We start from the raw sequence: 26,066 nt of genomic DNA on the forward strand, positions 1-26,066 counted from the left end.
GCAGAATACCAGATGGATCCAAAACTATTTCAAAGTGCAGGTGGATAGAAATGTATGTGACGTGAATTGGAGCATAGAAAGCTCGCTAACTTAACAATTTGAACGTTTCTAACGTCGGGTCACGATGGCATCATCTTATCAGCGGACGACGAATAATCAGATGTGTCGTAATCACGTCCTTTCAGGAATTCGTGAAATTGCACAACTTTGAAATATCTTAAATGACTGCGAGTAACTGGTCGATTGAGAATATTCGAAGAATAATCCCTTCAAATTCACACGTCCTCTCAAATCTTGATACATATCAGGAACAATTTATGCGCGAGGGCGAATAAGATAATCGTCGCAAGTTTCTAATTGTTTTAATTCGCCATGTAGGTATCGTTGAACATTATCCAATGGACAACGAATACCTGAAGGTTTGCGGAACTTGTGAACCGTCGCTCAACCCCCCGTGTACGTTGCGTGGCTGAATTAATTTCATTTCGAGTTAATCACCCTCGGAACGAAAAAATTAAATCGCCTGATTTACGAAGGTATTCAAATTTCGCAAATTAGGTATAATAATTTACTTTCCTTGAGAGAAACAGAAATAAATATATACGTATACGCGTGAACATGTGATTCCGCGTGTGAATTCCTTGTACACGATTTGTATAGCACAATACGTACATATACGTATAACGCGTATTCACTTCCTTGTAGAGTATAATTAATTACCATACGATTAGGTATTCATGATCGATGGTTCCTTCGGTAGCTGTACGGTCCGAGTATAAGTGAAGTGCTATATTCGACACTCGCTGTATATACCGGATTGTGCGTAGGCAGATAATTCAAGTATTATCCATATGCCGGATGTCGAAAGAACGAAAGGAACCGGACACACCACTGTATTCGAGATTATATTGTAACAACCTTGCAGCTGTCTTGGACCCGTTTGAGAGGTTGTCTCATGGTCGGTCATCACCCCCGTGCGGTGCAGGTCGAACCAAATTAACCCTCAGGGCTGAATGAAATTAGTCACTCGGCGAATCGGATCACGTTACTTCGCGGCGAAGTTGTTTTACACCGAATTTGAAATCAGCCGTAATTAGGGAAAGATGAATATTATTAATTTCCACTCAACTGAACGAACGCGTTTAATTGACCATGAAATTCCAATGGGTTGTGATATTGTTTTGTGATCTAGAATTGAAATTCAACGAGTTCCAGTTGATTTGCTTTTTCACCAACGCTGCACCCCAAAGTCTTTGACTTGACCTTGCTATCAATCAACGCGGTGATTCCAGGTCATTGACTAACTCAGTGAACAGGTGAAACGACGAGGTTATTCGCAATGGATAATTATTTTCTATCGACCACGTGTATACCATAACTTCGACAACCTCTGAATTATTCTCAGATACTTATCGTTCGTCCTGCAGGAATTGCATTAATGATATAATTGCGCCTTCAATCATCGATAGGTGTATACGTCACTCGGAAAGCCACGTCATTTCGAATCATGAATATATCTACGCCCTGTCTCGAACGATATCAATCGGAGGTAATCGCTGTACCAATTATATACCGTAATCATCGTCATCATTCTTTAACCATGCACGTTCCCATCCATCAAGTGCTATTATGCAATCGCCTGGACAACGAGAGCATTTAAGATTGAAATTTGAATTTTTTTTCTAAATTAATTGTTCTCTCATTATATCCTCGTCATTCATTCCGCGATATTATCATCTTCGAAGTAACGATGTTTCTGGATTAATCGTGTGCGATATTGTTCCTCCAGTTCTTACATTCTGCGAACTTTTGGGATCAATTCTATCTTGTGTCGAATTATTAAAAAAGGAGCATGTGAGCAAAAAAAAAAAAGAACAATTCCAAAGTAATCAACGAGCGACTATACCGTATTAAATATCTTCGACTGGTATAATTTGACTCGTGAGGTAAGAACATGTAGCTACTCAGGTATCCGTGGGTGAGAAAATATTCTGCGAGAGCTCGATACAGGTACCATATATGTTCACCCACGTCGAGTATATTGTTCGAATTCATATTTCAAAATGGCTTTAGAACTTTTTTTCAGCGAACTGGGGTATGTAACGAAACAATTAATGAATGAACCGATGATCTTCAGAAAATTGTTATATTGAAAGATTGAAAATATACAGCTGTGCTACATTTTGTTGAATCTGTAAACGATAATCACACAATACGCCGACACGAATTCCGCACACCAGGTACGTCAATTCATTTCTTAGCTTCGACTCTATCCGCGCTCGATAATACATTCGCGCGAAATTCTCTTGAATCGCGGTTATCTTCGTACGATCGCGTGATTCGCGGTCCTTACCGCGGATTAAATCCATTCGCTATCGGACCGCCCGTTGTCTGACTAACTCACGGTAGTTACTACTGAAAGTTCAACCGCCTTACCGTTCGACGGTAACAAATTTCCGCACGATAGTCACGGTGAAAATCTCTCCTTCGATGGTTCGAAATTCAAAATCCAACGGGCTCCTTGCTGCGTTTATTCTCATCTTTCAGCCAGATATACAGAGGGCGAAAGTAAGACATCAACCCTCCGGTTTTCATTTCTCTATGACCCGTTAACCGCTCCATGGCTTCTGGCCAAGGCACGCTCGATCCCAGCTGCATCATTTGCCTGCAAGATTTGATTAATTTTTTTTTTTGTTTTTTCTATCTATAAAAGGGAAAAAACATATCAAACGAAATTGAGCGATCGCTCACCGCATTGCAATCCCAGCTTCCTTACTGTCGTAAATATCGCAACGATGCAACGGTCGTTTATCGTCGTTCGGATCGTACTGACCAGCGATCAAGCAAACCGCTTCGTAGAATTGGAATTGGATTATAAAGCTCACGAAGTACCTGGCAAAAAATATTTTTTTATTGCAATTCCCCTTTGATCGATTAACGTGTCCTCTCTCACCTTATGTAGGGCACGTTTGCAGCGACGTGGTACTTTGATCCAGGATCAAAGTCCGTTTTTTCGCGATTAGTCGGTGGCTCGATACCCTGGATTTCAGCTCTGAAATTCCAAGACCAGGTTTGTCAGTCAGGTATTCGAGACACTCGCCGAACACATACAAACCTAAACTTCCACCAAAGACTGTTGTAAGTGTCCGGTGTTACTTCGTCGGTAAAAATGGTCCACCGCCATTTGTCGACGCAGTAAGCAAACGGTAAAAAAGCAACTTTTTGCAGTGCTATCATGTACAAATAATTGATGTCCATCTTCTCTTCGTATTCGGAATTTTCGAGCAAACCCAGACCGCAAGCATGAGGCAACGACGAAACGGATAACGCTATAGTGTCGCCGATCGCTTCGTGAAAGCCTGACGAAGTACGATTTCAAAGACGGTGGAAATGAAAATTCGACCGTCGAGCGATTTCGATAATTACCCGGATTCGCACCCTCTCTGAAAACGACTGGTTGGTCTTTGTACTGAATGTAGTAATACACGTGTCCCATTTCGTGGTGAACGATAACCAGATCATCGTAGGTCACTTCGGTGCACATCTTGATCCTGATACGAAAATGATTCTTTCAAACGACGAATCCGAAATCTACAGAAAGATCATCTTGTCACCTGAAATCATTTCCGTCGTACATGTCCCAAGCCGATCCATGGCAGACCAGTTCCGTTTTATTATCTTTCGGACGTTCGACGATTGAATTGCGCCAGAATTTATCGGGTAACATCGGGAAGCCGAGCGAATGGAAAAAGTCGTGGGCGAGTTCGAAGTACTCGATTTTGGTAAAATTCTGCAACGTGTACTTCGTTAAACAAAGACTGCGACCGCAGACCCGTAGAGTGTTTGTTCTCCGTTTCGATTACAATTCGAAAGGGAAAGTCTTACGTTTTTTTTTAAAGCGTTTGTCATGTCGGGAATCGCGTGCGCGGGATAAGGCACGGTTGCTTTGTTCAAATGTATCCAAGACTGCGTCCACATATCGCCTGGAGATACGAACATTGAAAATACCGCAAGAGAGACAGGGTTAAAACCGGTTAACCGTGTTCCGGAAACGTTTAATCACCTCACCTAGAACGTGTGCCGGGATATATCCGCTGTCTGGAATGACTTCGGGGCCGTATTTTGCCCTCAGCCGATTCCTTACGTACGCGTGAAGCTCCAGATAAAACGGTTTTATCTCCTGCCACAAAATCGAGATAGTTTCCTCGAAATTTTCATCCTCGTAAGCGCGGGTCCAATAATCGGCGACCGATGAAAAATCTGTCGAAATTGTCGCGTCATCGCTCCGGGAAAAAATTCAGATTCGCATCGATACGATAAACTCACTGTTCAATCTGGCGACTTCTTTCGTCAACTCGACGTACGCGATGTAATCATTTCTCATTTTTTTTCCAGTCGCATCGCGCCATGCTTTCCAAACGTAGGCTAATTCCCCAACGTCCTCACTTTCAGCCATAATTCTTACCAAATCTGCATCAAAGCGTTCGTTACTTCGGAGAAAACGGTCAACTCTTATTCGTTGCTGTTTTAATGCGAAGTCAGTCATACCTGGCTCGAGACGTAGAGGTTTGGTGGGTCTCCTTTTCGGTTCACGCTCGGTATTTGACTTTGATTTTGACTCGCGACTCGCTGAGGCACCCCCCGCGTACGGTTTTATAGTGGCGGTGCTGTAGATTGATTCCATCTTATTTATCACCAGGTCGAGCTTGACATTTTATGAAAAATTTGACAGAGTTAGATGATTTTCGAATGCGGAATCCAATCTTGTTTCACCTGAGAAAATTTGTCGTCAGGTAAAGCGGCGCTTCCAAGTACGGAGAACATCTTGAATTGGCGCTTTGTCGATGGGTCGTTGAAATTTTGCCAATCATATCGCATCGCGGCTTTCCAGATCATTTTTTGAAACTGTGCTAGTCTTGCCGAAGATTTCAGCTGGACAATCAACGACGTTTAAAGTGATGGATCGAGCATTCTACATCGGAGAGTCGGAGCGGAGTAGGATATTACCGCTTTACGTCTCGTTGTTTCCGTGATATTGCTTTCGAATTTCCATTGCGCTATGGCGTTTTTGTGATACTCGGAAGCGCTCATGTTATCGAGGAGCTCGAGAAACTGAAAATCGCGAGATTCGGTCCTCTTGAAAGTTCGCGTTATGATTACGATAAAAACTCACGATTTCCGGATCGGGGAGTGTAGTAAATTCTTCGATTTCATTCGACGTTTCGTCGTCAGAACGACGATTCAGACCGCCTTTCGGATCACGTTCATAACCTGATATTTTTTTAGCGAACGGAAATCGCGAATGACGATTGACCCTGCGAATTAAACGTCTCTTTGAAAATCCCTGCGGGGTTTGGCATACGATCGAAATCGCGACCGCGTAAATCATCGATAATATTATCCAATTGTTTGACATATCCTCCACACTTCCGAAATTTAAAGTTTTCAATTACTCTAACAGTCCTCTCACAAAGATCAAGCAGCAGCTGGTTTTTACTTCAATTCGTTTTTCCAACGACTACGTGACTTTGTAGATTTCACTGCGGATCCTATTCCAAAAAGTTGAATAGACGGCAAACTAAAAATATTATTATTGAAGAATAATTCAGAACGTTACAGGCGATATCTAGATTGAATAGCAATTATAATTTGGAAATCAAATCAAAAATGCGTACGTGGCTTATTCAACTAACGTTTGAATGTGGAAAAGTGGTGATCGAATGAAAATTGTAAAACAAATGGGCGACTTTTTCCAAAATATTTTTAAACCTTGATGAAACATTCGCGACGTCTTGAGAAATCTCAAAAACCATGTTCGAGAACACTTATTATAACACCAAAAGTGAAGATTTTCAAATGCTATGATTAATGCTTCTTCGATTAAGTTGAAAATTTCTACGGCCAAAAAAATGCCAAGCTGTAAATTTTTCTCAAAATTCAAAAGAATTCAAAGGGGTACCCCTTGGAAAATTTTCGATTCAAAATCCGGTTCCAAATAAAAAATAACAGAAATCCACGTGATTTGTCGATGACGGTTATCATCTGTCACAAACATCTTATAGCTTCCGAAATTATCCAAGTAGATCACAAAGACATAAGGCGAGGCTCCGATCATGCAGTCAACTACGTAAATAAGTCCAAGTACAAACTGTTCCCAGCAACTGGATCGCTCATTTCCTGGGCATTATAAATAATAAAATAGCGCGTTGATAGAAGAAGAAGAAAATGAAATACCCCTGTATCATTTTGTTATTATGCCTCGCGATCACGCACACATCTTGAAATATTAAAATAGATCCCTATCATGCGGACGTGATCGACTTGTTGCAGCAAATAGCGCACGCTTAGGAATACATCGCGTGTGTGTTACATATTTGCATTATCATTTACATGAGATTATATGCGTATACGTATTAGAAACGACGGCGACAATTAAAAGCGGCGTTCCCACGGTATTCAGGTAAAAATACGTACGTACATAGAAAATTAACCGTACCATTTAAAAAGCAAAGACAAAATATGATTCCATTCTCAGGGCCGAGATTTTCAAATTGCGACACATACCTAAGTAGCAGCTGTACGCATCGAGATTTGTGAAAAATTAAAAAATTTGTGTTAAAAGTCACGTATAGAATATTTTGGCCCCCAGCACGTTATATCCGTGACGCAAATATGGAATAACAAGGTCGGTTGTATATTTTCAAAAGAATTTTCACGAAATATTAATTTCTTTGTTACCCGTTTATTTAATGAATGACGCGCGGACCGACTAGATTCGTATGACGAGTGGGGAATCAAAAAGTGAAAAAAGTGAAAAAATAATGAGCAGGTGAATAGAAAAAAATTCTTGCACCATGAAATATATAGTAACCGTTGTATGGAATAATAATAAATAGGCACAACGTGTGGCTATTGCAGTTCTTATATGCCTTCTTGAACTCCCGCGCCGCAATCGTAACATTACGGAGTATAAAGGCCATGTATAGCCACGTGCCAACCGTGGGATTTAAGTCGTCCAATTTATTATTAAGTTAGATGAACATTGTCTAGTGTATCTCAGAAAACTTGATTCACACTCGACTCTTACAGTTCGAGTTGTGTACTTACCTCTTTATTACTTTTACTACGCTTGGCATTGAAAGTGAAGCGTAACCGCCTTCGTGACACTTTCCTATCTGTGTCACTACACGGCATAGATTCTACGATTCTGCACGCGATGATTTCCACGATACATGTGTAAACACAGTCATTTCCGTTTCGCGGATGTTCTCATTGAAGTAAATCGATCGGTCGTCGTTGACGAAGCATCTGCGCGACAAAAATCCATTTCATTCGTCGATTCGTCGGACGAAATTTTCTTCACCTGTACCTTCGGATTTCGGGACGCTGGAATTTTTCTCCGGTCTCTTTAAGGTTGCATTAATTTTGTTTTTTATGGTATAAAGCGACGGACGATTCGTTTCGTTCGGACCGTCTTTTCACGTCTGGTTAGTCTCGTTACGCAAAGTCGCGACTAACCGCGGCAGGAGCAGCACAAAACGGCTACGTAATGCACGTAAGAGCATTGTTACGATAACTCAAGGTCTTCCAGGGCCAGCAAGGCGAGACCGAGTAGTCCGACATCAGGAATACCGTCGGTTCTCCACCGTATGCTACTGCATCAAAGCGACCCACTCGAGCTGAATATTTCTATAAACTTGCACCGCGCGATCGTCTCGTTACGGATGTGTGCCGCGACTCTCGGACGGTCACGTTCGAACACTTGGAGCTTTTTGTTTATATGTAGGTTATTGTGGGAAATATTCCGACGATGGTGTTATTCCTCAATTCATGGGTGCGGCCGTGCGCCGCGCGTTGTACGCGGTACGCCGTCCGTTCGGACTTTTCATTCTTTTTCTCCTCCATTGAGCTTCAATCATCTCGTCGAGATTTTGACGTACCGCAAATCACGTGAGTGATTCACTAGAAACGAGACGTAGCCTCGGGTGTATCGCGACTCTCCGCCACTGCCGTTTTGGATTAAACGAATTTTAATTGCTCCGATTTATCTTCGGCTTCGTCCTTGCGCGGGTACGCAACACAACGCGCGATTTTTTGTTTTCTGCAACTGGACCAAATTCGGTTGAATGCGCATCGGTATTTTTCCACCAGACTCGCTGCCTGTTGAAACGCATTATTTTCTTCTTTTCTTTCGCCCTGAATCCATTCGCTAAACTGCCGGTAAAATTGTCGAAGCACCGGAAGATGAATCAGTTGTTGAAACGCACGTAAAGACTCGTTGTCGTTGAATTCATATGCAGTGCGAGGAGCATAATTAGTTGACCAATATAAAACGGTCGTTACGTAATCCGAACTTGCTACGTTGCGAAAATTTAACTAATGCAGTTATGTTACAGATAGCGTAGAATCTCAGGTATCGGGTGTACATTTGATAATTAGATAATAGACGCGAAAAACAGGAAACTTATTCGTTCTACGCGATGTTAAGATGAAGGAGATTAGGATCCTGTGTTTTTGGGCACGCGGCGTACGTCATAAATTAATGTAAGATAATAATTTTCAGCGATGTAGACAACAATTCGCGAACCACCCATCCTGACAATGTCAACAAAGTCATTACGCCTCGCCTGTAAAACCACCTGTGCAGAGTCTTTCGAATGCGAAGGTTTCCAGGGTCCGAACGAAAGCGAGCCTCACTTTGTTATATTTTTTTCAAGCAAGTATATTAATCGTCTCAGAAGCAATTACAAACAATACCGAGCTCGGAGCACCGGGTCACCAGTAGTTGGAAAGGTCAAGATCAGATGTTCAAAATTATACTTCTGTCGTGTATACGTACATTATACCCAGGGGAATGAATATGATTACCGTGAAAATCAACTTCAATTCTTGCATTCTTAAAAAAAAAAAAATTTTTAGATCCGAGGAACGTCGACCCACGAATAGATTTTCGATACGATAGTCAAGGTCGAAAGTAAACGCTCGGATTTCGGTTGACAATCAGTCGTTCAATGAAGAAGGTGCATCATCCCTGCAGAATTCGGTCACTCGTACACGACGGGTCTAATTGAGAGCGTGGCGAATCTACTCGCGGCAGAATATTAAAATCATTTACACGCGTCTGGTAAGTTTGAAAACGTGTTTTTTTTCTTTTTCAAGTAAGACCGACAATAGGCCTCATTGAGTACGCCCGACGAAGTTGCCTATCAACGTGGGAATGGGTGTTGCAAGTCCTTCCGTCCTTCCTACCTCTTCTCCTCGTCGTACGCGTACGACTTTGAATAATTTTATCTTCTTTTATTGCGAACCCATGTCGTCGTCGTCTCTTTTGCGTGTACACGCGACTGTCGAGTACAGGTAGTATCTACACCCCCACTCCGTCATTGATGACCTCTTCTGTTGTTCGAACTTACTGGGATAAATGAATACATGCAGGCTTACGTCGTGTTTAGTGTCATTACGAGTGAAGACCAGCCCGGTCGACCTGACAAACTCCGCTGGATCATGTTCGGACGTTCGACCGATTAAATTTTCTTCTCATCGTTTTCGTTCCTCCGATTTGTCCCGACGCTTGGAAAGGGGTGGCGATATCGTCTGACTTATTTTATGCACCCCTCCGAAGAAAAATGGAGATTCTTCACAAACCAGTTGTGATCATAGTTGTGGGTCAGGGAAGAAAGAACTTGGTAAGTAACGTTCGATTATTCTCAGCGTGAAATCGAAATTTTTCGGAAACTACGCCATCGACCAAACACGATGCGGACTATTTCAACGTGCGCCATTTGATTAATCAAATATTCCCGTATTGTGTGTGGCGTTGATTAAATTTTCACCGAGTGTATCACGCGGAACGAACAGGTTGGTGGATAAAATAACAAAGACTGCGTCACCGGGGTGGTTAGTTTGGCGCAAGTTTTGTCCGAATATTTCAGTAACTCGGTTACTACAAGCTTGTCCTTATCGATGTCCTGTCTCATGGTACTTCAGGCGTTTCGATCGTCCAGGGGTTGAAACATTAACGAGTCAATCGATTGCCCGACGAATGCGGTCCTCGAAATACAGCGCATCAGTGAAAATGTTTTCCCCGAGTGTTGAGCAAGTCGTCGGAGTTATTCCTAAAATTTATCGTCCGTTGTTTTACTTCTTTCAGTCACCTTTACTCATGGCGTTGCTCTTCGTTTTTTCGCTGTTGACGACGGTCTCGGCGCAACTCGACATACCCTTACGCGATGACCTTCTGGAAAGTATCGTCGGACGAGCCAGCGTCGGTAATTTGGACTACAGAAATGTCTTGGCGAGACTCGAATTCCAGGGTGTACAGCAATGCAGTAAAAATGTTGCCACTCAATGGGAATACGAGACCAACGTTAACGAACTTTCGCAACTACAGGCGGTGAGTTGTTTAATTCAATTTTGTGTCTCTCTCTCTCCGCACATCTTATCGTGGGTTTCGCCGGAGTTTCGTTTCGTCGTATGTCGCGGTGTTATAGAGGCGTAAATTCACTCGAGCGAATAGAATGATAAAATTAAGTCGAACACGAGCCTCCGTAGGCACGGCGTTCTCGTTTTTATTCATTCATTTTTCCTCCTCTACGCTCCGGCGATCTAATTTTTCGCCAAAAAACCACCGTCGGCCGATGAACGGGCTTCGGATGACTCCGGGCATGACGGCGTAATTCATATTCGCGTAACACGTAGAGTGATTAAAAAATTGTAAGATCGCGTATCGTTAACATCGGAGTAATTTTTCATACGGATATCAACGGCGTGACGTGATTATCCAGATAATTGATGAACGTAGTTGAAATCTCGTTCGCTCATCTGCGTTTCTTGATCCTCGTCCGACGATGAGCCCGTACGGTCCGGTACGCCGTCACGGTGCACGGGATGCATCATCAGGTGATCGGGATAATCTGTTAATTATTTCATGAATATTTTATCGTCGTTCTCATCAATTTATAGCAATCATCGGATCAGCAGTTATTACCTACCGCTGCAATCGTATAATGGTTTGTGGGCTGAAGTTAATGGAACTAACAGGAAACTGTGAATAATTACTCGAACATTAACCAGCGACGTTTCGTATATGTACACAGCGCTATCGAGTCTTCGCTGAACGGAACTCCGATCGATTGACCCAAAAAAAGCCCAACTCATAGAACCCCCATTTTTACGCGCCCGTATATCGGGATTCGTATTCCAGCAACGTGATTACGAGAAATAAGACCGCGGGCGACTTCGATCGTTAAAACGATCGCACAAGAATCCCGGTTTCATTCGCAATAATTAACGACATCTCTTACGATTACGTCAGATCCGATCATTTGATTAATTGAGGACCCAAGACGATGACGAATGTCGTTAGGATACGGCGATCGCCACACCTTTGTAACATTTCATTACTATAATGATGCGGTTGCATCGGATTCGTCACCTTAGAAAAACAAGCTCTTAATAGTCATGATAAACCTGAGATGAATAATAATTTGAATTACTAATTTTTACATCTGTCGGATATAATGCTCGGACATTTTCAAATGTTAGCGGGATATTCTCAACGGGGATTTTCATCTCAAGCTACCGCACTTACGGTTGTACAGGTGAAAAAATGCCTCGCGTGCGTGAGGCAGGTATAATTTAATTTATTACGATACTTGAGCTGCGCCCTTGTCGCATGAGAAGTGGGAGTCGGGGGGGTATACCCCGTTCGAGAAATTTTCCCATACGATACCATTGTGATGCATTTGCTGCTTCTGTGTTGGAAGTTGGGTAATCGTTTCTGCGCGTCTTTGTATACCTATGTTTCTCGTTTTTTTTTTTTTTTTTCTTTTCCTCCGATCCGAGCACATGTGACTGGGTCAGGCCAAGTCCGCAGAAACAAGTAAGAAACTTTCGATGGCGAACGGGAGAGGTAGATGACCCATCGCATGACAATGATACATAATTTTGAATCATGAGAATTCTTTCGAATTAAATACTCGTAAAAGTTTCTCAAGAATTTAATTGCGATACAGATGTAGACTCGCCGCAACGATCACGCCTGCGTTGCAGGCATCACCTCACTCACGCGTGTACAGTGTAAGCCGGTATCTGGATAAGAACATTTGAACAATTTTTGAAATTTTATCAAGTCGCGTTTTTATTTTCTTGATATTTTACAGCTGGAAGCGCAGCAGCAGTATTCGGAATTTCAGAACCAGGCGTGGCAGCTGATCAAACGACTGGACATAAACAGCATAAGGGATCCGACGATTCGAAGACGTTTGAGATTTTTGTCCGTCGTTGGACCGGCCGCACTTCCGCCGGATCAACTGGACAGAGTAAGTACGAATGAGCGAAGTCGTGAAACTATCCTGGGAAATTTTATCCATTCAATTCGTTCGTTCTTTCAGTACAATCGGGTGATTAATGACATGTTATCGATATACAATGGAGCAACAATTTGCGCGCACAACGACCCATTCCGTTGTGGACTGCGTCTGTACCCTGGTGAGTGGAAATTCATTTGAACAATTCGGATAAACATTCGCTCCGTCATTCACGATGACGAACGAAGATGATTACGTGTTTCAGTTTTTTATACTTAAAAAATAATTCATAGATTTGTCTTAATTTTTTTTTTTTCTATAGACTTGTCCAAAATAATGGCGAAAAGTCGGGACTGGGATGAACTTCAGTACGTCTGGCTCGAATGGCGACGACGTAGTGGGGCGCAAATGCGAGATCTTTACGAACAACTCGTCGATCTCACCAACGAAGCAGCAAATTTTAACAGTCAGTTACCGAAAATTATCTCGGATATCGCAAGGAGCTGAACTAAAAAATTAATTATTATGCGATACAGATTTTTCGAACGCTGCGGAGTATTGGCAGTTCCCTTACGAGACTTTCGACCTTCAACAGGAACTAGAGGACACCTGGAACACCATTCGTCCCCTTTACGAAGAACTCCACGCGTACGTCAGAAGAAAGTTGCGGGATCTTTATGGGCCCGATAAGATAAGCGGACAGGCTCCTTTACCTTCTCATGTACTCGGTGAGTCCATTTTTTTAACACCGAAACGCGATGCTTGAAAAAATTAAGAATCAAAGGAAAAACAAAAACAAAAATTTTAATCGATATGATGGATTCGGGATGTGTAATATTATGTTATTGACTCGAAAATTGAAATTTCTCAACTATGTAAAAATAATGAAGTTACGTAGGAGCTTGTAAACCAATAGTCACTTGTAAACCATCGAATACAGCGTTATTAGAAATTTACAATTTATTACAGCTGAGTTATTAATATTCTGAAAAACGAGGTGCTCGCCGTCGTTGAAATATTTATGGGAATTGCGTCGTTAAAATCGCAGTTTGACACCATGCATGCGACAGTATTGACCCTTGACTTTTTATTAATCGTTACAAACGCAACGAATATCGCGTTGAACTCCAAGTTTCTAAAACGGCCAATTAAGCAACTCATCGCGTCATGTTTTTACCATCTTACGACCAATGTTTAACGTGCAACAACCAGCTCGAGCCGCTCGACCCCGGAGCAGAAAAGTTAATTTCCGTTCGAATTGCTTATCGTGCACCATTTAAAATGTAAACTTGTTCCTCAATTGAATTCTTCAGCATATTCATCATATTCGCACTTTCGAAATTCAAATTATACACCGGCGTTACTTCGATTTGATTTATTGACGGTTATAATTTCAGTCTTTGAATTCTTTCGATTTTCAAGTGAAAAATCCCATTGTCTTCTACAAATGCTCTCTCATCTATGCTGAACTCAGAAATCCGAATCTGATAATCAAATTGATCCATCTATCGAAATTTGTAGCTGACCAGAGCGGAAATAGTGACGATATCTGGATTCGAATCAACGTGTTTTGCATGCACGTTAATTCGAGTGAACTGCACGCGAGATTTTACGATCAAATGATCATAACTTTAATCATACGATTTTTCTCATTCGTCATAAAAATACGATCGACGAGTATTTAGAATGTTGGATATTTCAGGGAATATGTGGGCACAATCCTGGACGAATATCGTAGAAGTGACGATGCCATATTCCGGAAAGCATCACTTGGACGTTACGGGTGAAATGCAGAATCAGGGATACACGCCGATCGACATGTTCAGAGTTGCCGAAGAATTTTACCTATCGCTGAACCTGAGCGCACTTCCGCCGGAATTTTGGGCCAGCAGTATATTCGCTGATCCCGGAGATCGCCCGATTATTTGCCAAGCCTCTGCCTGGGATTTTTGCAACCGTCTCGACTACAGGTTAGCGAAATAAATCCCCTGACAAACCTGGAATGACGTTAAAAAGCAATTCGTGAAAACTGACTATTTTTCTCTGCCGTTTTTAGGATTAAAATGTGCACGAGAGTTACGATGAAAGACTTGATCACCGTTCATCACGAGATGGCACACATTCAATATTTTCTACGTTACAGCCGACTTCCTAGAGAATTCAGAGACGGTGCTAATCCTGGTAATTATTTTTCCAAATCGATTAGACAGGCCATCCAGTTTCACGACGCAATAAATACAAGATTTATAGAAACGAGCGGAAAAATTGGCACCTCTTATTTCGTCTCAGCTGGTATAAAATATCGCGTACGGTGTAACGAGTGCCTTAAACGCGCGGTAAACATTAATGAATTTTTACCATAATGTAATTGAACTTTCTCCAGTAGTACGAGCTACGCGCTTACAAGAGTTCGAGTTTACGTGTTTACGTAGCAAGTTGGACGGACATTAATGTAAATGGACGGATCCATTGCAGCTGTGTACGATGAGTTGAAAATGAGCGCTCGCTCATAATTTGCTGGAAACTCATGCGTGCGTGTAATGAATCATTATAAGACGGTCCTTATTCTACAGTCTCTTAAATAATCATAGCAGAAAATATAATTAATACCACCACAGGCGTAAAAGCGTAGTTGGAAAAAAAAAAAAATCCTTGACGCTGGTGCAACTCAACCGAGTGGATTGCATTGCCGTAAAAGTCGAGCGTTGTTTTCCCGATGCTTCTGCCGATAATTCTCTCTTTGAAAAGAATCATCGATGCGTTCATTCTTCAAAAAATCATTTTTTCCGATCTCTACAGGATTCCACGAAGCTGTCGGCGAGGCGATCGCTCTGAGCGTCGCGACGCCTCGACATCTTCAAACACTAGGATTGGCTCCTAAGTACAGCGTGGAACCTACCGCCGACATAAACTACCTGTTCGCTTTAGCTATGGATAAAGTGGTATTGCTGCCGTTCAGTTTGGCAGTGGACAGATGGAGATGGGATATTTTCAAGAGGGTCGTCAACAGGGAAGAGTACAACTGTCACTGGCACCGACTCAGGGAACAATACTCGGGTGTAAAACCACCGGTATTGAGATCGGAAGACGATTTCGATCCCGGATCCAAATATCACATACCGGCGAACATCCCCTACATTCGGTGAGTCTTTATCTGTGAATAGTTAATTATTTCAGGAATAGTGCGAACGATACTCTTCCGGTCGAGCGACCGAAGCGTATCGACGAGCGATAACCGGAAGAGGAATTTCTTCCTGACATGAATTATGGATGTCAGGATTCAAAGAAATAATCGTAACTACACAAACGTATAGAGGATTTCTTCTTTGGTTTTATTAGAAAGTATAAAACGATATAGTTAGATATACTCAGACAGGTAACTCCGCGTGCGGTTTTCATGTATAAAGAAAGTCCTGGGTCAGTCGTAGCTCGCGTTCCGTATGGTTATAGTTCAAATTTAAACTACCGCTAAAATATTCGTGTAAAACACACGTCGATAAGAATAACAGTCAAAATTTATCAATTTCTTCCTTCTCCTTAGAAAAAAAAAAAAAAACAAATAATTCGCACTTAAATCCTAATAAGGTACATGAATATCGTAGTCGTATCAATCGTTCGATAGCCGCATGATCATTGATGATGATGTCCCCCGAAACTTCCCTCGTAATCGCCAGCCGAAGCTCCCTCGTCGCCGGCAGCTCCTTCGCCGCCTCCGAAATGTCCGGCGTCAAAAGACGATCCGCCTCCGTAGCTCGGTTCGAATCCTCCGCTGGACTTCGTCTCGTGCACCGGCACAGGTATGTGTTCCTTCACCGGATATGGCACGTGTTTAATTACTGGATAGGGTACGTGTTTCGTAACGGTAACCGGGATCGGCCGATCTACGGGAACCTTGACCGTATAGGGCACGGGTTTCTCCACTGGATAGGGCACCGCTTTTTCGACCGGATAGGGCGCTGGAACATGTACTTTAACTTTTACCGGTACTGGCTTTTCTACGGGTACCGGAACTGGCCTATCGACGTGAACCTTCACGGGATACGGAACCGGCTTCTCAACGGGTACTGGAACGTGCTTTTCAACGGGAACCGGGTACGGCTTGGGTACGTGCACGGGATAGGGTCTGTCCACGGGTACTTTTACCGGGTATGGAACCGGTTTTTCAACCGGATATGGCGCCGCCACGTGAACCGGAACCTTAACGGCGTAAGGTACGGGCTTTTCGATCGGGAACGGTGCGGGAACGGGTACCTTGACCGTGTAGTGAACCTTCTTTTCTACCGGGTACGGTTGCGGTACGTAGACTTTGTACGGAACTGGTCGGTCCACCGGGACGTGAACGGGGTAGTGTACCTTCTTTTCGACGGGATATGGAGCCGGGATGTGGACCGGGACTTTCACGTAAACCTTGACGGGGTAGTGAACCTTTTTTTCCACGGGATAGGGCTGGGGTACGGGGACTTTTACGGGATACGGAATTTCCTTTTCGACGGGGTACGGTATTTTCTTCTCCACCGGGTAGGGGACCTTCACGTTCTTCACGATCGTTATTTGCGAGATTTTTCCATGGTCTCCCGAAGACGACGAACCGTGGCCTCCTCCTTCACCCCCGTAACCACCGGATGATTCGGATCCGCCGCCACCGTGACCGCCGAAGTTGATCTCGTGACCCTCGCCGTGATTGCCGCTCAGATCCAAGCCGTGACCTTCGCCAATTTCACCACCGCCGAAAGATGAGCCGTGACCTCCGCCCAGTTCAAATCCGTGCGTTCCACCCAATTCGGAACCGAGGTTGAAGCCGTGATGACTCCCGGTGTCGATTATACCGCGTTTGTCTTGTTTCTTGTCCGCGGATGTCGCCTGCGCGTCGGAGTCCCGATTATCCTCAAAAGTAGATTTTTTATCCGCCTCGTTCTTCTCGCAGGTAACCAGGGCGAGTAGCCCCAGTAGTATGAATACCTGTAATTGAGAATTGAAGATGAGAATCAATCGGCACCGGATCAATCGAGCGCGCGATATCGTCACGAAAATCGAATCATTCACACGACACTTTTCCAAAATCGACCGAATAACATTTCTCTTCGTCAAATAGTCTAACGGGAAAAATTCATATCGTCTTACCGATAGTCGCATAGTTTCAGTTCTCACGATGTCCAAAGTCCAGACTTTACTGGATGCTCGCCCTCGAGACGCACCAGACTTTATACCAGCGCCTGCTTTCCCCGCTGACAGTATTGTGTCTCGGTTCCTCACGTTTGAAAGTAAAATACACGTAGAGATACGTACTTATACCTCCTCGATGTAAGTAGGAATACACGTACGTACGTACGTACTCTACGTATACATATTTTTACAATCCTTCAAGCCTCTGAGCGCAACGCTTCGGCCTATCGTCCCGCATCTATACGACCGTCGCACACTCATACCGCTCGTGGTTGTAATAATTCCTATTTCTATGCACCGCGGAACTGCTGAAACAAATAGGTATACACGAGTAACCGACCATCATCTCTCACTCGCACGACGAGGAACTGGAAGTAAAGCCTCGCATGGCGTGAACGCTTTTCAAACTTACTTCCGATAACTTTTTTCGTTACCGCCTGTGACCCTTTCATCGTCCACCGGTGTACCGTAATTTATCCGGATCACTGCGGGCGTCTCGATTTTATTGTTCTCCGGAAAAACCGAAAGATCTACGGATAGGTAATCTGAGTAATTACGCGTGTGCGAACGTTGTGCATGCATATATGTATACGCCATACGGGCGAAAGTGATCCCCTGATATTTTCGCGCAGGATGAATAATTCGTATTTTAGAGAGTTTCGCGATGCCCCGAGGTTTTCGTATAAACGATTATTTTACTCGAGATGGATCGGATATGCTCGGAATGTATCGAAAGCTGCACATGAGGGATCGATCCCTCCATCAACCGGCGCTAACTGCAGTTAGCCGTGATTTATTACTATATTACGGTTCACGCGTTTCGCATGATCTGAAAATTTATTTCCGCTTATTCGCAGGATAACGAGAGTCATTTACGTAACTCACTATCTACATCTTGCATTACGATAATCAGACGACACGATTCATCCGCACCGAAAATTCACGTTATACTCTTGTACCGCCGTACAAATTATTTAGAAACTAGCGAACGAATGATGGGCGAAGAATTTGTGGTAGCCATAAATGTTTTATTGCACCTCACGCAGCGTACGATTTGCCGTAATTGGGCGATTGGGACGAATCGTGTTTACAATACCCGACGACGAGCGTGTAAACAAACGATCGAGCACATAAACAAACCTTGCAAGTTCATTGCTAGGTGATTGGCCTGATTACGTCTACGTACGGTCGATGTATGTGCGCAAGGTAACGGAAATTCATGAAAGTAAAAGGTTTCGCTCCAGCCGTGAGTACAGTCGGCTTCAATAATATTTATATGGTCATATTTAAAACAAAGCCAGGCGAATATATCATTTCCGCGACGCGTGCAGGTGTTGTTGAACGAAAAAGAAAAGAGAAATGAAAATAGGAACGAAGGAAAAAAAAATTTCAGCGAAATTGAATCGTGTGTATGATATTACGTAACGATGACCGAGCTCCAGCAGTCTTCCGGTACATCGAAATCGGCGTACACTGTACGTTCTTCGCTACGTCGAAGGTTTTTTATAACCCTGTAATAAAGGCCGACGTGGATCAAATTTCGCGGATCGTTAAATGCGTCGCGATATTTTATTATTAGCACCTTCCGATTCCGTTCAAAGAGTATCGCTCGACTCGTCGAGTGACGATTAATTTTGGCGCCTCTGTTACGAGTGGAATGTTTGATCGTTTACCGAGGGTATGCTTAAAAAAAACAAAAAGACGTGAACTTCCTGCGAATTAGCGTATCGTACCTCGCGGCGTTTTCAGTCGAATCGCAGTCAATCGTCCTTTCGTTCGCTCGGACGCACAGTGATCTCTTTGAGTCGAGATTAATTCACGATTTCTCCGGATTCGCGTGTATAGGATATTTTCTATCCAGTATCGTGATCACTTTGCGATTAATTAAACGTATGGAAACTTGAAATAGGTATGGATCATCGTTGGCGGAGTGTATCTGAAACTCGTCGTCTGTCTATTATGTGATATTAACTGGAGTCGGGAAAGCTCTGTGAACTTCGAGATCCACTTTCAATGTGTACAATTTCACTCTCACTTTTGACTGCTCGGATCACTTTTTTACTCCTCGGTTTTTTTCTCCTTTTTTTTTTTTTTTGGTTGTTTTTTGGCTGAGTCGCAGGCGCCAACGCGTTAAATATACCAAAGTCCTGCTAAAAGTGACGCGCGCTGAGGGACATTTACTCGCGGTTTGTGAAAACGTTATTTCCAAGATACCGTTGATACAGTCGAAGAATCATGATGATAATACACGAATAAAACACGTAACGGTTCGACGTATGACTGACAGATTTGATAAGAGATCATTACTCACCCTGAAATTCGAGACCCGGGAGAGAAGCGGTTCCGAGTGATTCGTTTCGTCGTCCAACCACGTAATTCTGGGGTATCTGACTTTTGTAAGAAGTGAAAAAAAAAAAAAAAAAAAAAACTGCACCGCGATGATAATGATCGGGACGATTCACGTATGAAGTTAATTGAAGGTTGTGTCGTCCGCCGTAATTCGATCATTCTCGGAAACATCTCAATTCGAACTGTAATAAATATGTACTTTCAACGCCCTGCACTTTGCTCGGAGTACATGGTTCGCGTTTCTCGATGATGACTGATAATTATTTTTTCGCACCGTCAGGCGAAATAATTTTGCGACTCGTGAAATCGGAAACCCTCCAACCCCGCCGAGTGTAGTTCGCGCCGGGGAAAGTATCGAAGGTAGAGAAGGTTGAATTTTTTTATTTCTCGTTCGAACTCTCTTTCGTCTTTCATCCTCCCACCGTTCGGCAACGCAGGCTTCATTTCGCACAGTGGAACCACACCGTCGAATAAATTGGGGCCTTGTATTATTATCGTTATAGTTTTTAGCGGCTTGTATTACTACCGTAGAGAATTACGTAATAACGATACCAACAAACGAATAGTTCCGATCTTTTCGCCAGCCTCACGTATCCAGATACACCATACAACACGTACGAATGTATTTCATTGTTGGCGAGATGTCGAGTGAAATTTAGCAGGAAGTATCTAATTCGTACAGCCATTGTTATATCTTAATGGTATTCCAAAGAGTGTTGGAACAAATCTCCGATCTTGAGATCCCGTTATATACGCGTATAGGTATACCTGCTTACATACGTTCGCGTTACATAATTTTAATAAACGGTTGTCCGAAGCGATTCACGAACTGTTGCGGGAAGTGAAGCGTACAATTTGAAGGTGAAATCACGCTCCACCCTTCGCGGTTCTATCGACAAGGTTTCACGAGGATCGGTGCACTGAATTTTTATTACTCTCTTCAAAGCTCGCACGTATATTATTCACCGCGGTCCTTAATTTCACAGCAATTTCCGACTTTATGATCTCGTTTCTCGTATCGCGAAAATTGCAATAAACTGCGAACCGCAATGCGAACTAGTCGTCAGCGCACCTTGTGGTATATCAATTAAGAAAATGTTAATCATTGCCCGAGCAATTACGGCGTATCCCGTGGAATTCGCGATCACCTCTGCACGACTTAAAATACACAACGTAACGGAGCGAAAAGAAAGATGTGGAATTTATCTTCTTAATTTCTCTTGTGGTTATTTCGTAGCGCTGCCGTAGGTATATCCGCTTATACGTTGAAATAGGTCGGTATCTATATTAGTATTTCAGCGTAAACGTATTTTAAGAAAACCAACTCGAGCCCCGTAACCTCTGCCATATAAATTAGCCCATTTGAATAAGATAAAGGTAATTTTGCAACCACGTGCAAAAGTTCCCAACGTGCGAGTCATTTATCTTGTAATTTTCTCCTCATTTTCATTTTCATACATGTAGTTCAGAAGCGGGGATTTTCCCGGTTCTCGTAACAGATTTATACAAACAGACTTTGGTATTCGCTAATAATTTCTACTTACGTTCGTGCATTGTCGCGACGACGGTGCGGGTGGATATTAAAATTGCGAATTACCGTATGGATTATTTTAGCGTCGACCTCTGATGCTGGGATCATTTTTATTACGATCCCACGGAAATTTGAAATGAAACGAAACTTTTACAACGAAAGCATCGGTCTTGCGATTTATACGATCATTTCGTTGTTTTTCCCCCCCGTTTCTTCGATCCATTTGCCTTAATTAATCTACTTTCACAAGCTCACCGGCTAATAAGCTTCAGCGATTTCCGTAGCCTGAGGGATTCAGGAGTGATAAATGTCAACCATAAAATGCGAAACTCGGTAGAAGTTTGATGAAAATTGCGCAAGTTGTTAATCCTCGCAATAATTCTGACACACCTGTTTGAAGAATGCAATGAAATGTTGATTCATGGAATCGAATCCTCTGATAAGGAATATACTCGTGAACTAACGGAGATCGTAGTCCGGATTACTAGGATGTCATCAACCTTCGTTGTACGTCATAGAGAGATAGCTTCTCTCACATGTAATTGAATGGTTTACACAATTGTGGACTTTGTCAGCTGCCTACCGCTTAGCGTTCAACAGAAAAATTAATTACTGAATACAATTAAAGACCACATGCTTTCCAGGCGACTTTTTTAATTGAAGTAATTGTCGCCCACAATTTTTACATAACACCATTGTTTGAACTGATATCCCAAGAGTGGTCGTTATAGAAAGAGTCTTTGCGTGAAGTAAAGCAACATAGGAAGTGAAATCTAACAACCTTTCCAATCTGAGTTTACGATCGTTTCGGTATATTACGGTTGAATGAGGTGTTGCTTTTTTCCGACCAAGTTCAAGACGTATTCCAGAAATGCTGAAGAATCGGAACTCGCAAGGGTGATTGGAAAATCAAAATTACAAGACACGTGACACTCCAATATTTATAAAAATGTATATTTATTCAATATCATTCATTTTATATTATAGAAGAATATGACTAAAGAGTACAAATTCAATGTCGCTGACTCGTTACAACAAAATGTACAAAAATTGGGCAACTGGTTTTCTGGTTAATGTCCAGACCAGCCGCTCTGCTGTTCCGAAGACCATCCAGAATTTCCTTGGGACCATCCAGAATTTCCTTGAGACCATCCAGATCCTCCGTTCAGTAAAACTGAGGCGTCACCTCCGTGAGATCCGTAGCTGCCTCCGTGAGATCCGTAGCTGCCTCCGTGCGATAATCCAGAGGACAACTCGTAGCTAGAAGATCCCGCATAGTGTCCTCCGTTCGATAATCCCGAGTCAGACTGCCATCCGTGTGATTCGACCTTGACGGGTACTGGAACCTTGACATGAACCGGGTATGGCTTTTCAACTGTGACAGGGTACGGTTTTTCTACCGCCACTTTGTAAGGCCTGTCAACTGGCACTTTGACGTGCACGGGGTACGGCTTCTCGACCTCCACCGGCACAGGTTTTTCAACCGGGTACGGTTGCGGTACCCAAACCTTGACTGGAACCGGGTAAGGTCTCTCAACGTGCACCGGGTATGGCTTATCGACTGGTACTTTGATGTGTACCGGGTACGGCTTAGCGACCTCGACGGGATAAGGTTTCTCTACGTGAACGTGGTACGGCTTTGGAACAGCTACTGGGTACGGTCTGTCGACTGGCACTTTGACTTCGACGGGGACCTTCTTGATAACTTCGTACGGAGTTGGTACATGGACGGGGACCTTGACCTCGTAGGGTACCTTCTTTTCGACGGTGTACGGCTGTGGTACCGGAACCTTGACTTCGACTGGGACCTTCTTTTCAACGGTGTAGGGCTGGGGAACTCCGACCTCTACTTTGTAGGGAACTGGTCTGTCAACCTTAACTTCGTATGGGACGTGCTTCTCGACGTGGTAAGGCTGTGGCACGTGGACCGGTACGTTCACGAATACCTTTACCGGATAAGGCACCTTCTTCTCCACGGTGTAAGGTGCCGGTACCGGGACCTTTACTTCGTAAGGGACGTGCTTGTAGACGGTTACGGGAACCTTGCGTTCCACGGTAACCGGAACCGGGATCTTCTTCTCGACGGTGATCGTCTTCACCGAGTGAGTGGTGTGTCCGTGTCCGTGACCCGATGATCCGGAATCCCATCCTCCCGATCCGCCGTTGGACCATCCCAAATTTTGACCTTCGGCGGACCAACCGCCCCCGTAACCGTGGCTGGAACCCAATTCTGACGAACCTCCGTATACTCCTCCGTTGATTTCTCCCGATTGCCAACCCCCGGAGCCACTTCCATACTGCCAACCTCCGCTACTACCCCCCTGCAATGAATGCCAGCCGTCGTTTCCACCTCCGGATTGCCAACCTCCGTGGTTCGAATAGCTACTGCTGATGATGGGTGATTGCCATCCGCTGTTACCGGACGATTGCCAGCCCTCGCTGTTACCGCCACCGTAACCCAAACCAAGAAGACCCCGTTTTTCGGTCTTCTTCTCCTTGAGCGAGGAGCTCGGCAAAGAACTACCCTCTACCGCTGCTTCCGCTGCTTTCTCTGCCGACCGTTCAGCGGTTATTTCGGCTTCACGTTCAACCGACTTTTCGAGGTCCTTCTTGTGGTCTGCGGCGGCCGACAAGGCGAACAGCCCCAAAAGGGCAACGAGACACTGAAAAATACCGGAGATATTCATTAGAGAAGTTCCATCGTACCAAGGAATTCTGCAAAATGAAAGCTACTGAAAGCTAATTAAGGGATACCGTAAAAGGGGACTGTGTGGTCAAGAGTTTTCAACAGAAAAAAAGTTGCGCGAGTTCTAGAAGAGAAGAGAAAAAAAAAGAAGAATTTTGCGCGTGTAAAGGCAAAAGATGCACCGAAATATCTCTGAAGAAGTTACATCACAGGGTTTTTTTTGATTTTCGATTTCCCTTTCTGACGCACAACACTGATGCCTGTATAGCGATCTACGTTGGATGTAGATTATAATCTGAAGCACTGAATAATTATATGGATCTAAAGTTTGTCGGGGTGGTTAGTTGAAATTATTTTTTATAAAAATACTAACCAGGTATCTCATGGCAATGCGCTCGAGATACCAAGAGAGCCAAACGTGTACTGGATGCTGGTCGAGAGGTCTCCACCATTATTTATACCACAGACAACTTTCGCCTGTCCGCCCGCCCGGACTCAGGAGCCTCCACGCCGCGCCTCTATAGGTACCCACAATTACATTTGGATGATCGACATTGCCCAGCTTTTTGAAAGTATGCGATGCACACTCGCCTCGAAGCGCGCCAAGAGTAACCGCGTAATAAATTCTGACCAGTCCTTTCGATTGTTAGAAGATTTCATAGAACGGTATTCTTGCCACCCTTCTTTTCGACAACATGAATTGTTTTTTGGCATGTGGTCCATGTTTTTATTTCGCATTTCCTCACCTCGGCAGCTTTCAAAACCAATTTAGATGTTGATCCTGTAATTTTAGATATCCTGATGACGGATGACGCTCATCAAAATCTCGATTCAGCTACCCAGTTTCTTCTTTTTTCTTTCAATAACGTTTATTTAATTCCTGTTCAAATATTCATCTTTTTTTCTTTTAACGTGTTTCACTTTATGAAAGTCAAATATGCATATCACAACACATATAATCAAAATCCAAAATTACATTCGGGGCAATAAAAATCATTTCGAAATCCAATTCCGATTCGATCAGTTCCAGATCGATCGCGGTATGAAGCTTACAATTAGTTACAACATTAGAACTTTGGCCCATTCATTGTCGATCGATTCATAATTTTCACCGTCGCAAGTGTTCTATATTTTATTTTCATTTTTTTTTTTTTTTTGAATTGCATCGACGTCGCTGGTCAAAAAGTTTGAAAGCGTCCGCGACTTTCCTGTACAAAATATGGCAACGTGTGACGAAATAATCGCCAAATAGTTGAGAAAGCAATTAAAAAATATCCTGTTATGCTTTGTTGTTACCTTGTTAAAAGAAAAAAAAAAGAAAGATTCGTTCTTGTTTTCTAATGGAGTAATAACGTACACGCATCAGTTATGGCCATGCCTAATCTTCTACCGTCATTTCGTCAATTCATAAACAGCCGTCTTTGCGGCATCGACTTATCAACTCGATAATAGATCGCGAGAAAAAAACGACTACGTGAGAGCAAAAACGAGGAAAAAAATACGTGAGCTGACGGTTTATAAATAGAAACAGGAGCGGGAAATGCCATCCGCGCCTGCACGCTTTTTAATCGAACACTACCCAAGGAAACTTTCCCGAAACAAGACGGGCCTCTCGTAATTGGCGTACGTACATAATGTGTAATGTAATTCCGATGTTACTCATTGAAGAGAAGAAAAAGTAAAAAAAAAATGACCCGTCCTCATTGCGTGGACACGAAACTTGAAGGTACTTAATTCCGCGAGTAGATCTTGATTACTTTGCGATACACTTTTCAACCTTTACTCTCTTTCTCTCTCTCTCTCTCTCTGTCTCTCTCTCTCTCTCCCGATTACGTCCACATCACCGTATGGTGTATCGAAATTCATGATTTACTGTTGATTTTCCTAGTAATTCGTGTAACGATATTTCTGCATTTTGTAATCAGGTATATGATTGGCTAATTTGAAATTCATAAATTTTACATATACCTACTATATTATTCATACCGTGTAAGACGCATGTGAGATTTTATTCAAAGTTTATGATCAT

General features: G+C 43.1%; 4 protein-coding genes across 4 annotated transcripts in view; 1 reads left to right on the forward strand and 3 right to left on the reverse strand.

Moving 5' to 3' along the window:
* Positions 1-646: 646 nt before the first annotated feature.
* Positions 647-3,750, reverse strand: LOC105683621 (angiotensin-converting enzyme). Its single transcript, XM_012396357.2, has 6 exons — positions 3,615-3,750; positions 3,427-3,551; positions 3,116-3,359; positions 2,954-3,052; positions 2,752-2,892; positions 647-2,665 (listed from the first exon to the last, which is right to left on the reverse strand). The coding sequence occupies exons 1-6, from the start codon at positions 3,725-3,727 to the stop codon at positions 2,503-2,505; spliced, it is 885 nt and encodes a 294-aa protein (XP_012251780.2). The 5' UTR covers positions 3,728-3,750; the 3' UTR covers positions 647-2,502.
* Positions 3,751-4,024: 274 nt separating this feature from the next.
* On the reverse strand, positions 4,025-4,684 carry LOC125500130 (angiotensin-converting enzyme-like). The gene is made up of 2 exons (XM_048651528.1): positions 4,327-4,684; positions 4,025-4,260 (listed from the first exon to the last, which is right to left on the reverse strand). Exons 1-2 carry the CDS (start codon positions 4,682-4,684, stop codon positions 4,025-4,027), a joined length of 594 nt encoding a protein of 197 aa, XP_048507485.1.
* A 4,768-nt stretch (positions 4,685-9,452) lies between these two features.
* LOC105683636 (angiotensin-converting enzyme) overlaps positions 9,453-26,066 on the forward strand; it is a 36,809-nt gene continuing 20,195 nt past the window's right edge. The window contains exons 1-9 of the mRNA XM_012396384.4: positions 9,453-9,686; positions 10,151-10,393; positions 12,162-12,320; positions 12,393-12,489; positions 12,631-12,774; positions 12,845-13,036; positions 14,011-14,278; positions 14,365-14,489; positions 15,108-15,450. Coding sequence (XP_012251807.2) covers positions 9,627-9,686; positions 10,151-10,393; positions 12,162-12,320; positions 12,393-12,489; positions 12,631-12,774; positions 12,845-13,036; positions 14,011-14,278; positions 14,365-14,489; positions 15,108-15,450 — 1,631 coding nt within the window. The 5' untranslated portion in view covers positions 9,453-9,626. The remainder of the gene's footprint in view (positions 9,687-10,150; positions 10,394-12,161; positions 12,321-12,392; positions 12,490-12,630; positions 12,775-12,844; positions 13,037-14,010; positions 14,279-14,364; positions 14,490-15,107; positions 15,451-26,066) is intronic.
* On the reverse strand, positions 15,620-24,422 carry LOC105683613. The gene is made up of 4 exons (XM_048656564.1): positions 24,411-24,422; positions 22,424-24,014; positions 17,430-17,593; positions 15,620-17,267 (listed from the first exon to the last, which is right to left on the reverse strand). Exons 1-4 carry the CDS (start codon positions 24,420-24,422, stop codon positions 15,939-15,941), a joined length of 3,096 nt encoding a protein of 1,031 aa, XP_048512521.1. The 3' UTR covers positions 15,620-15,938.

This window comes from Athalia rosae, chromosome 1 (assembly GCF_917208135.1).
Source record: "Athalia rosae chromosome 1, iyAthRosa1.1, whole genome shotgun sequence".
NCBI classification, from domain to species: Eukaryota; Metazoa; Arthropoda; class Insecta; order Hymenoptera; family Athaliidae; genus Athalia; species Athalia rosae.